Source organism: Molothrus ater, chromosome 8 (assembly GCF_012460135.2).
Source record: "Molothrus ater isolate BHLD 08-10-18 breed brown headed cowbird chromosome 8, BPBGC_Mater_1.1, whole genome shotgun sequence".
In the NCBI taxonomy this organism is placed as follows: Eukaryota; Metazoa; Chordata; class Aves; order Passeriformes; family Icteridae; genus Molothrus; species Molothrus ater.
In genome coordinates this window covers 18,872,312-18,884,612 of record NC_050485.2, presented here as the reverse complement: position 1 = coordinate 18,884,612, position 12,301 = coordinate 18,872,312, and the positions used below count along the sequence as shown (strand labels likewise).

The 12,301-nt window shown below is 40.5% G+C and overlaps 1 protein-coding gene across 1 annotated transcript; it reads left to right on the top strand.

The window, feature by feature from the left end:
* The first annotated feature begins 1,484 nt into the window (after positions 1 to 1,484).
* On the top strand, positions 1,485 to 10,312 carry ANKRD22 (ankyrin repeat domain 22). The gene is given in 7 exon segments (XM_036385674.1): positions 1,485 to 1,505; positions 7,167 to 7,272; positions 7,275 to 7,357; positions 8,115 to 8,222; positions 8,534 to 8,611; positions 9,510 to 9,608; positions 10,235 to 10,312. Coding segments are annotated over 7 exon segments (573 nt in total).
* Positions 10,313 to 12,301: the final 1,989 nt, after the last annotated feature.

The window sequence follows — 12,301 nt, the reverse complement described above, 5'->3', positions numbered from 1 at the left end:
TTCTGTTTATTTGTTGGGTTTTTTCTAATACTTTTTCAGATTACCATACTTTTATTTATTTTTGTTAGGAAGAGATTAATTAAACTGCTAAGTTGTTTTATGTACCATCTTAGTGATGATTCAATATTTCTTTCAACAGGTTGTAGTTTATAAATTCCAACAAGCTGGTCAGTAGATGCAGGAGGATGTGAATATCTTAGGATCTTGATGTGAAGAAGATCTTAATGAAATACTGGTGAGGAAGCCCTTTTCACCTTGAGGTGTTACTCACTCTTCCATGTCCTTAGTCCAACGTGATATTTACCACTTGCTTGAAGGCCAGGCTGTTGTGAGGATCCCAGTGAGCCTGTCACAGGTAGGTGTTGTGTCTGTGTCTGTCACCTGCCAGCCTAACTTTCTTCTGATAAACAGCTACTGACTGGGCTAGAACTGGTGCCAGCAAAAGAACACTACAGCCAGCAATGTTGTACTACTTTAATGAGACAAGGCTGGAGATAGAATAAGAAATTTGATATGGTCCTCCACCTCACTGAGAATAAATATGAAAATTATTTGGAAATAGAAGTTCTCAAATGTAAGGCAGAGGGCTTGGATTTAAGATGCATACTTACATGAATATGTTTTAAAACTTTAAAAAAAGTTTGTTTGAAATATATGAAATGTGATTTAAACTATAAAAGGAAAAGGCATTTTTGAGGTGAATGAAGAAATTTGAAATACACATGCCTTGCTCAAAAAGACTGAGTGTAGTACAGAAATGCCATCAGCATCTTATCCTCGGGGCCATCAGCAATAATTCTCTCCCAGTTAGCATATAAAATTATCAGGGTAGACGTGAATCATATTCAGTGGTTGGGCTGGGCTAGAAAGAGAAGATGGAGCCAATGTGATGAAAGCGGCTGGCCTGTTTAATTAAAGAGTGAGAGGCTAATTAGTGGGAGTTCTCATTAAAGGCGTGGGATTTAGGTGCTTCCCTTTTCCTGACAGGCATTTGAGGTGTTCTTGCAGAAGGTTTGGAAAGTATTTTAGTCAAGAGCAGCTTGGGTGGCAAACTAAGTACAATTCTTCTTTATTTTAAGTTTTATATTTCATGCTCTTTATTTTTTTCACTCCTCCATTTCTTTACTTGTGAAACTTCCTTCCCTTCTCTCTCCCTCCTCTCCTCAACCTGTTTTGCTACTTTCCTTTTTAGGTAACTGGAGGATGTTATTGCAGAAATGACAAAGGAAAATGCTTCTGTGTTGTAACTTGTTCCATCAGTCTCCCGTAGGCTGCTGTTCTCACATTTACCTTCCTGGGTTGGGTTTCTGAAGACAATAGTTTTATGCTACTAAGTAGAAAGCACTGAGAGGAAACACAGCTTAAGAAAAAGTGATACTTTCACGTTAACTATTAACCAGATTCAAACAAGCTCGAGCACATTTCAAGTGAGGGTAACTTGTTGGGCTGTTGAACAAGAAGGAACTCCAGAGTGAAGAATAGGCATGGGGATACTCTATTCAGAGGTACGTGACCATTTTCTGCAGTTACTGACGCTGTTCAAGGTATGGATATTCACTGGGCTTGGTTTGTTCCCTTCGCAGCCTCCCATACTCAGGCTTATAGCAATCTGGAAGGTTTTTCCCTTTGGAAATGTTTTCCTTTGTCTATTACAAGCTGTCAGTAGTATTGTTCATAGAAGCAAAAAAAAAAATGCCACTAACCGGCATAATTATCGTGGTTTCACAAAGTATGTGTTCAACATTTTCTGTTGTTCTGTGTTGAGATCAGAACAATTCTGAACATGGTGCAAGTGACAAACAGCTTTGCAAAAAGCAGACAGCTCCTTGGCTTACACTGAATACAGATAATAAAGTTAATGACTAAGAAAACCTTTCACGCCCCCCATATTGTTTTAGGAAGGTAATTATTTTTTACCTTATCTTTATGGGTTTGTCCCCAAACTACAGTTCATTTAATATTTTCCTGTACTTTAGAATAAATTCTACCTAAACATATTCTGTTCTAAATTTCCCATTTGTACATGTGGGGACAAATGAAGAATTTGGTCCTTTGTGACTGTGAAAAGAGTGCGTCGCACTGTGTTTGTTTTTCTGGAGGTAGCATTACATGGCTGTTGGTTTTAAAGGTTACATTTCTATGCTGAAAGCCACCCTTTTATTTTCAAAAAGCTATTCAGTGAAATCAGGCATCTTCTCCTCTTTCAGTATTACAAGGAACTTGAATCTGTGCATTCATAGGGTGATCAGCTGAAAGGACTGTAGCTTTTTCTGAAAGGATTTCTTGCGTCTCTCCAGATCTGCTACTCTGGGATAGTATTGCAGTGGAAATCAGTGTTGCCTAGCTTAATTACACAGGTTTTTAAAGAATGTTTAAATGCAGTCCATGTTTCTCATGCTTATTAGTTGATATTTTCATATAAATTCATTTTCTCTCTTTAAACATTTTGAGAAACAGTTTTCCGCGTAAATTATGGTTCATATGGTAAATTATGTAAATTATACAGGATAGAAAGCTAGGGAACTGAAAATAAAGAATTGTAGGTTGCCTTTTCTGAGAAGCAGAACTTACTTAGATATTAGTGTATTCCTTGGCATCCTAAACATAATTTAGACTTTCCTGTTAGGTTCACAGCATGCTGTTTGTATAATTTTAGTGCAAAAGGAAGAGACTATGGATTGGTTCAGAATATTTTGACATTGCAAAATGTTTTCCTTTTTTCTAAACAATTGCAAAGACTTGATGTAATTTAGGCAATCCCCTGGAGTTCTAAAGGAGGAAGCAATCACATATGAAATTGCTCTCCAAGTTGCAAGACAGGCTTTACCTTCACCTCCTCTCTATTGGTTGAATGCTTTGTCCTTCATACTGTGCCTTTAACCTTTGCTTGTGTGGCAGAACTTGCTAAGTAGCTGGAGGTTTATCACTAAGCTCATCAAAGCTGAGCAGAGGGTGATGCAAGAAACTCTGAAAACACCAGACAGGTTCAGATGTGGTGGTTCATCTGGATCTGGGTAGACTACTAGGATCTAGCATCAATCATGTTCCACAATTGATTTTAAAAAAATTAAAAAATTGGTTCTATAACTTCCCTTTCTGATAGTGAAAGTGTTATTGCTTTTCTTGCAACACTTTTTTGGTGATCTTGTACTGAGTGCTCTCAGGCATGAAAACCCTGGCCCATCCTGTGAGTATTTCTCACCTTCCCTGAAGCCTTTTATACTGGACAAATAAATTCAGGTCTAAAGGGCTTGCAGAAGAAGGAGTATTGGAGAAAGAGAGATTTTAAACACTCAATTATTGGCATATCTAATCTTCAAACTATACTTTCCATTCTCCAGTGTCTGCCACTGCTCTTTTTTTTTCAGCTGGGCAGACTGTGCTCTAGTTTATGATTAGCCCTGATGGGCTGGGAAAAGGCACCTCTGGAGAGGGTTAAAGGAATGTTTGGGGTTGTGATTCTGGTTTTTCCATCCCTTCCATTGTACATTTTGTGCAGAGTCTCACTGTCAGGCTCATCCAGTGCACCGTGTCTGAATGCTGGGTGGTGCTGCAGAAGTGTGAATGAGAGCAGAGCTGAAGGGCTTTGCTGCCAGATCCTCCACAGAGGCCCTTTCCTCCTCTTTGCCTGAGCTGGAGTTGTGGATCCTGCTCCCCCTCCCTTCAGAGCTGAGCCCGTGTCTGTGCGGGGTGCAGTGTTTGCTGTGCCAGTGCTGGCTCTGCCCTGCTGCTTTATGGGGGTGGGCCAGGTGAGCTGTGAGTTCCCTGGGACAGCCAGGACACTGGGATTTATAAATGTTGTGGTGTGGGCAAGAGAAGCCACTTTGTGTCTTGGACTGCAAACCACTCCTCCAGAAGTTGAGAACTCAGTTCACTTGTGCTTTCTTCAGAATTTGTTGTTATGTTCTCTTCTCACACGTCCCTAAAGGAGACTCCACAGACATGATCACAAGACAGGAACTTTGGATTCTTTGGGTATAGCTTGCTCCTGGCACATGAAGCTCAGGTATTCTGAGAACTATCCCATAGGTTTATTTCTCTCTTGTGTACGATGAGTGGATAACAATAACATAGCAACAGTAATAACCATAAACAAATTTGAAACTGGCTGTATCACTACTGAGGCAATCTTCTAACACCGTAGAAAACAGAGTGAGATTTTCCAGTCCCTTATCCTCCAGGATAAGTTAAAACCGTCTTAAGCACAGTTAGTCCTCCTTTAGATAGGGTTGCCAGAGTGACAACCCACAAAAGTGAGAGGTGGAAAAGAGTTTTGTGGCTGAGGTTTCACAACCACAGAAATCCTGGTACATGCTCAAGCCCCAGCCTGGGGCCAGGCAGGTTTTGTGTCCAATCTGTTGCTACTGGAAGCTTGTTTTGTTACTTGACTCTGCTTATGAATACAAATCTGTTTCTAATTTTCATGCTAAATTTCTTGGTCAGATGTATTATCTTTTTTATCATGTTCCTTGAAATTAATTGGTCTTTTTTAATACTGACCCTTTATTTTGGAGCACCAAAGACGGTGATGTATCTCCCTAACCCAGCTAAGCAAATCAACCTTGCTTCAGACTCTTCATATTCCTCAGTTGTAGAGATGTTTCATGCTCCTGCCATGGTCTGATCTCATTTTAGGACACAAATGACAAGAACTCTACACACCATCCCAGTAAAGTGTCTTCTATAACACCTCTTTCTGTGAGAGACACTATCTAATATAGCATTTGCCTTTCTTGGACAAGTAGCTGATTGTCACCTATTTGTATTTTTTCTTATCTTTATACTTTCCTAACACATTTTTTTCTGAATCCTTATTGTTATTGATATCAATATAATGAATTTATAGTTGTTGGTAGTGCTTTGTCCCTTTACTTAAATATTCTGCTACTATGTTTGCTTTTCAAGCCATGGAAAGGACAATTTGAGAGATATATTACAAGTTTGGTCTGTGAGACTTTTCACCTTTCTTTGACTGAAAGGTATTTTCAAGAATACAAACCAGCAGAATGGGCCTCAAAAATCCCATACAAATGGGAAAAAAGTTTGTGTTTCCTTGTTGTCTTTTTTTTTTTTTAATATGAATGGAACATGTTAATGCAGACAGTATAATTTTTACAAAGTACCCCCATTCCGGGGGAATAATAATGATTCAAAATGCATCTTTACTTTACGTCATACTTTAAATACATCACACTTTAAATACATCAGTTTCCCAGGTATTAGTTCCTGGAATGGATGAGAACTGCTTCCTTGCATTCTCTGTGCCCTGGATGTTTTCTGGGAGCAGCTGGTTTCAGTAGGTGAAGGAGCACCTGTGACTCATGTGTGCTGGGCTCTGTGCATGATTTCACCCCAAATAATGTGGTCTCTTAGGGAGTGGTCTGTGTGCCATCATTGTTCATGGCTCTAGAACTGAGTTCAGCAGAAGTGGAAGGTTTAGAAAAAGATCCCATGGATCAATGAGAGCATCAGTCAGAAATGCCTTGGGTTCAACCACCCAGCAAGCACAAGTCTTGGAGGCAGTACAGAAAGAAAAGCAAAAAAACCATATCCTTGAGCTGCTGAATGAGCAAAACCAGCTTAGGAAGGAGCAAATTTGTATGGTAAATGACTGGGATTTGAACAGATGTTCAACCAAAGAGCAAATCTCTTGCACCTTTAAATAAGCAAAGCAATATCTAAGAAAAGAGTAGTAGGGAAATCAGAGGTGCAGACAGATTCCACAGGATCTTCTCTCTCCTGGACATGAAGATAGAGTACTAGACACCAACATGACAGAGAGCAGGGTTCTAGAGAAAACTGATCTTTTAGATGGCACCTGTGTGCAAATCACACCAAAAGGGGTTTGAAAGAGGCTTTTCTCTCCAAAATCATTAAAGCAGTTCTGGTTTTGGTTCAATGCAAAGTCCCAAATTGTATATGTATGCTTCTATACAAATACAGACAGATGTGCAAGTTTAAAATATGGCATGTGTTCTTTGTAGATTTTTGACTCATATAATAAAAACAAAACAAGAAGTGGTGCAAGGTCTGGTAAGCATGTAAATACTTTCTTTGGAAACAAATCACTTCTCTTATGCAGCTGTCCAGAAAACTAAGCAGTAATTATGCTGGAGATAAACCTGTTTTCTAAATCAAAGTTTGGCTGAAAATGTGTAAATAAGATAATATTTTTAAGGCAGGAAGGTGTAGGAGTAGAGGGGAGGACAGAGAGAAGGGAACAATCTGGAGGAGTGAGGAAAGAGCTCAGAGATCAGGACTAGATCTTTTTCATATAGAATATTTAGGATGTGAAAAAAAGGAGACTGAAGAGGAAAAATTACAGCTAATATTTAAAGAAAATGTCTGTTTTGGAAAATGTTGGGTAAAATCTTCAGTACCAAAGAAAAGAAAGACTTATTCTGTTTTTGTCTGGAGAATTCAAATGCTACCAGGCTGCCTCACCTCTAAATGTTAGTTTCTGCCTGTATTAGGCTGTTAGAAACCTGCAGTACTCCTGCCCTTCTCAGCTTCTCCTTAGTCTGAATTCTTGCTACTGGAGAGGGAAGGAATTGCAGTTTAGGTCAAGGATGTGTAGAAATATTGAGTGAAAAGCTGACCAGAAAGCAGTTCTCAAAAAAAAAAGGCCAAGCAGGGTCTGACCGTGGGCATGCACTGGCATGGTTTTTTTTTTTTAGGTATTTCAAGGTCTAGAAAAGAAACATTGGTGGGGCTTGGTTTTTCAACTCTCACCTGAAGTGTGGTTCTCTTCTGGGAATGGATGAGTCAGGAGTGGCTCATTCTGCTCAGCCAGAGGTAAAGCCTGAGGTGAACTCAGGCACAGGGGCTTGTCCCTGCTTGCTGCTTACAGTGACCAACTCCCGCCAGAATGGAAGCTGGTTTGGGGGGTTTTTTGCTAATGGCTGCAAATAAACAGGACTTATTTCCTGGATTATAGAAATAGCATCCAAAATGGACAGAAAATCCATTCCACTGTGCAAAGGCTGTGACTTTGGGGCTGGGAGCTGTGTAGAGCTGCAGGAGCATCTCCTACCACCATCTTCTGGAAGGCACCAAGAACTACAGCCTCTGTCAAGTGTTTTGGGGTGTGTGAGGAGTCAGCCAGAACGGCAAGTATGGATGTCTTAGTGAAGCACGTGCTGATGAATATTATCTTCTCACTTCAGCCCATCTGCCAGGCAGCTTATAACAACGATTTCAACAAAGTTCATCTCCTGTTGGAGAGCAACAGCAATTATTTGAATGTCCAGGACAGCTTCCTTGGAGACACCCCCTAATTTGTGCATGTAGACAAGGAAACAACAGGATAGTTAACTATCTTCTTAGGAAACATGCTGATGTCAACCTCAGAAATAAGGTAAGTGGCCACTGACTCTCCTGTGTGGGACTGTTCTTTCAGATTCTGAGAGTGCCAGTGGGGACACTGGAAAGCACAGACAAACCTCAAGTTTGTTTCCTACTGAGGATATGTGGAGAAACAGGTGGAACTAAAAGTTTTCTCTGCTTTTTTTTGGAGTCCTGTGTCCAGCTCCATTTTGACAACCAGTAACAAATTTAACACTGTAGCACAAAACTTTGCAGACTGCCCTTTAGTTGCTTTGGTATTCAGTATTCAAAGATTTTTTAAAGCTCTGTTCTCAATGGGAGTCTGTAGTGGTCTTTGCTGCTTTCCTGTTTTTCCCTGATGTCCCAAAAGCGATGTCCTAAGGTCTCACATATCCTTGCTTCAGTAGCCAGCACCTCCATAAGAAAGGGGGCTGTGGTGATTCCTCCTGCTGATTTACCTTGCTGTGTGGCAGCAACAGCCACATACCCACTCTATCCTTTGCATTTCTGTAGCCAGGTCCAAGTTTACCAACACACACATGGAATCCTTTGGATCCCACATCCTCCTTGCATGTGTAGTCCAATTTCCATGTCCCTCTATGTGCTAAATGTGCTTCTACTTGAATGAAGCAAGATGCATGTGTCTATTTCTGCTTGAAAATCACAGGAGATTTCCTATTAGACAGTCTAAAAGAACGCTTGTGGAATTTAAAATGGTCTACTCTAGTCAATATTAATCAAAGTGGGTTCACTGAATCTGGTACTAATCAGAGTTGCTTTGTGTTTAGAAGGACTGCACTTGCCTGCACTATGCTGTGAGGAAACGGTTCACCTTCCTTGACTATGTGCTCATCATAATCCTCATGCCAGTTATGCTTATTGGGTACCTTCTCATGGTGAGTCTGGATGGAAGCAAGAATGACCCTCTACCTTTCCCTTGCCATTTTTCCTGGCAGTGTTTCAGGCCAGGAACCTCTCCAGAATATGGGCTGCTTTCTTAAAGCAAGACTGAGTGTGTTCAACAGAAGGAATTTTGCTTTGACAGTAACTGGTGAAGGAACAGATTTTATTACTGCATCAGTCTGACATTCCCAGAGACCATGCCTCTTTTCTGGGAAAAAACCCCATGGTACTTAGCACAAATATATTTAAGGCTATATGCAGATTAACTGTTTCACTGTGTTACTCTTTCCCTCGCACCAAACAGGTCTCAAAGACAAAACAGAATGAACACCTGGTCAAGATGTTGCTTAGAGCTGGAGTCGATGTGAATGCTACAGACTCTGTAAGTGGCTTTATACAAATGCAAATGTGGCTCACAGGAAGGAAACAATACTAAAAACAGACTACAGAACCTTCTAGCAGCATAGCTGGAGTAGGAGCATCAGGGACTGAACTGACTAATGTATCAGGAGGATTCAATGTTTCTGCTTGACACTCAGGCAACAGATTTATAGTGTATACAGAAATAATTCCCCACTGATCAACTAATCCTCCCTTTCTGAATAATGCCCTCATAAGAGCATGCAGACAAGCTGGGCTCAGGTACTTATGTATTAAATACCCCTGTATTCTAGTAAAGATTCTAGTAATAATCTGTAAAGATTCTAGTGATATAAGCATCTGAGTTTACCAGCATTTATTTTGAACTGGAACAGAGTTGTGGGCTATAGGGCAAGACCCTGTGTCTTAGTCTTCAGAGTGTGCTGATCTATGTATCCATGCTGATCTATGTATCCATGTATCTATGTCTATACAGAGCTGTGTATCCACCATCCTACTTGGGTGAGGTAAAGAGCTCCTCTTCTCTAAGGTGGAAAAGGAGAAACACTAATTTTATCAGCAATGAAATTCTAAAACACTGAAGTGCAAGCAAACATTATTGTTTAAGATGTAGTTTCTGAGGTCAAGCTCATGTGATCCTCTGAAGTTACTGGTTTCCTGCTAATGCATCAAGCCTGTTTTAGCAGCTGTATCCCAGGGAAGGAATTAATTTTTTTGATCCTGTTTTTCTCATGGTTATGTGTTTTTTTAACCTTGTAGTGTATTGTGACAGGAAATGGTATATATGTTTTGCATCCAGCTGTTAGGAGGAATCTGATAGCCTACAGGTAGTCCTACTTACCTAAGCTCTACTAAAGAAGTAATAGAAATAAAATTAATTTGCTTCCATTTCCCTTCAGTCTGGCAGCACAGCCCTTCACTATGCTTGTGAAATGAAAAACCAGGCAGTCATTCCTTTACTGCTTGAAGCTCATGCAGACACTTCTGTAAAGAATCAGGTAAGAAGGTGAAGTTGATAAATGTATTTGCTTATCATGGTGGTCAGCCAGTAGGTACATTGTAGGCCTTAGCTGGTGCACAGCAGTTTAAAGAAAAGGGTGCACATCTTCCTGGCAGCCAATTTGTTTCCTGTTTTCTTCTTAGCTCAGAGCTACTTTATAGTTGTTCCTAAGATGTAGGCTGCAGGGCAAGGATAGAAGTCTTCCTAGGTAGTTTTTGTGCTGTTGAGCACCCTTCTTCTGGGAGGCTAAGTCAATCTGCTTCTGTCACCAGAACAGCTCAAGTGTTGCCCAAATCAGTATTGACCTGGGAGTATCTGCACTACTGAGTTAAGGTGAGCAGTGTATTACCTATGTTGCTCTTGAAATCAAATCTTAGCTGGGCTCCATACATCTGGATATTACTCCCAGGGAACAGTGGAAAGGCTTTCCCTGCTGTAGGGGAGGTCTCTATTCCTTTCTTCAGCCAGAGCAGTATAGGCCCAGCATGTCCTGAAACCTTTATTTTAGAGCAGAAGTGACAGGAGACCTTACACAGGTTAGGTAATCCTTACACAAAGTTAGGAAATCCTTTGTATGTGACCCATATCTGTCATATTGCAATGTATTTCATGTGTTTCTTTCAGGATGGGGAGACTCCCTTAGATATAGCAAGAAGATTACAGTTCCACAACATTGAAAGCATGATAAGAAAAGATTCTTAGCCATCAAGGACTCTCAAACATGCAGAAAATTACCTCATCTGACAACCCATCTTTCACAACAGCAGAAGTGCTGCAGAGGATGGGGGCTGATACTTAATGAAGACTCGGTCCATATCCACCCATTCCTTGCTGCAGACTTGGACAATTTTGTGTGAGATTTATGAGTACCCCAAGGCCGTGAAGTTCATTTTATTTTACTAAGCCATGAATTACTACAATAGTGTTCAAAATATTGTCCTTTCCATCTGCTTCATCAGTTTTATTACTTGACTTCTGCAGACTGTGGATTTTGAAAGCTAGCTATAAAATATCTGGAAGCCTAAACATTGCACATGATGGTTGGCAGCCAATGCAAAAATAAAATATCCTTTAGAGTGTGTGCTCCTTGTTCCATAGGGAAACTAAACAATATGCTACAGCAGTTATAAAAGGTCTGGTACCCTTCTTCTTAGTATTTATCTTCCTACAATGGGAGGGGCTGGGAAAACAGATCTCTCAGTTGAGCCCTTCCTCCTTCCATCCTTCCTAGAATTTTCACACACCTTAATTCTCCCTGTGTTGCTACAATGGTAGGACTTAGGTTTCATCTGAGAAACAGCAAAAAGAGATTCAATGCCTTGCTGGATTAAGAAAGAAAGTCAATTCCCAGATCACTTTAATGCATTAAGAAATAGTAAAGAAAATATGTTTGGCTCAGTAGAGAAACAGGTCTCTTGACTACCTTTCCAATATAAACAGCATACTAAAGAAAAAAAAAGAGTCAATAAATGAAATGCTGTTGATGGAAACCAGATGTATCATTCCCATGGGACTAGGCAGGATAGCCTGCTGTACAGAGTGGTGCAGGCAGCAGGGGATAATACCAATCATAATAATAATATATCCACGAGTCTTCTCTTGCATAAGTGAAGGCAGAAGAAAACCTGCAGTAATAAGCAATGTATTAAAGTGGTCCAGTGCTTTGTGATTTAATAATGCAGCAATAAAGGGGAAGCTCCTTTCATACACTGCTGTGTTGTGCCTCCTTGGTCTAATGGATCTTTATTTTTGTTGACAATTTTGGCCTTTTGCTATAAGCTGTCAGAAGTGCAGTACATTGCTAAGGGGTGCCACAGCAGGTGTGTGGACAAGCTAGTGTACTTTTCCTGTGTTGCAAAGGCAGATACATTTTCAGTGTAATTATTGTATTGGATGTCAACTCCAACTACAAGGGGTCTTGGCTGGACAAGATGAGCTTGAGGCTGCATCCAGAAACACTCCATGAAATAAAGCTCCTGTTGGAGCCCGTAATAATGAACATTTTGTGCGCAGTCTGGGGACAGACACTCCAGAGCAGCTTGTAGGTGAGAAGAGGGGAGGCACTTGCATGGATTGTGAAGACACCATCACTTAGGGCTGATGGCTGGGAGGGGAAAACATCCAACTGCTTTGCCATGTTTCAGGAACTGCTTGAATGAAGAATGGCCCAGACACAGAGCTGTGTAAAACTGAATGCTGAGACAGGCTGGCAACAGCTTCACTGCCAGTGTGAAAATAATTCATAGGGTGGAAGCTGTATTGCCTGGAGTGCACCTTGCTGGATGAGTCTACATCTCATTCCACAGCTGCTATCTGTGGTCTTTGAAACTGTGAGGGGCTCAGGGTGTGCGAACAAACATTTACGTGATTTGTAGGCATGGGGGGGCAGAGGAATACTTCAGTAAATTTTTTTGAGGTTGGATTCCTTGATATTTTTTAGTCATCTATTATCTGCTCAGTTCCTTGTGCTTGAAGATCTCTTGGCATTAAAGGGTAATTTGAGGAGGGAAAACAAAAAAGACAGGTTCTCTGTCAAGAGGATCAATAATTTAATTTAAACAAAATTGTTCATTTCAATGAAGAAATGATCAAATCACACTTTTGGGTCTCCCTTGGAAGACAAAAATTGGGAATGAGGATGCCTCAATTGGGTAAATAAGATCTATCTGAAAAAAACCCAGAATTTGGGCT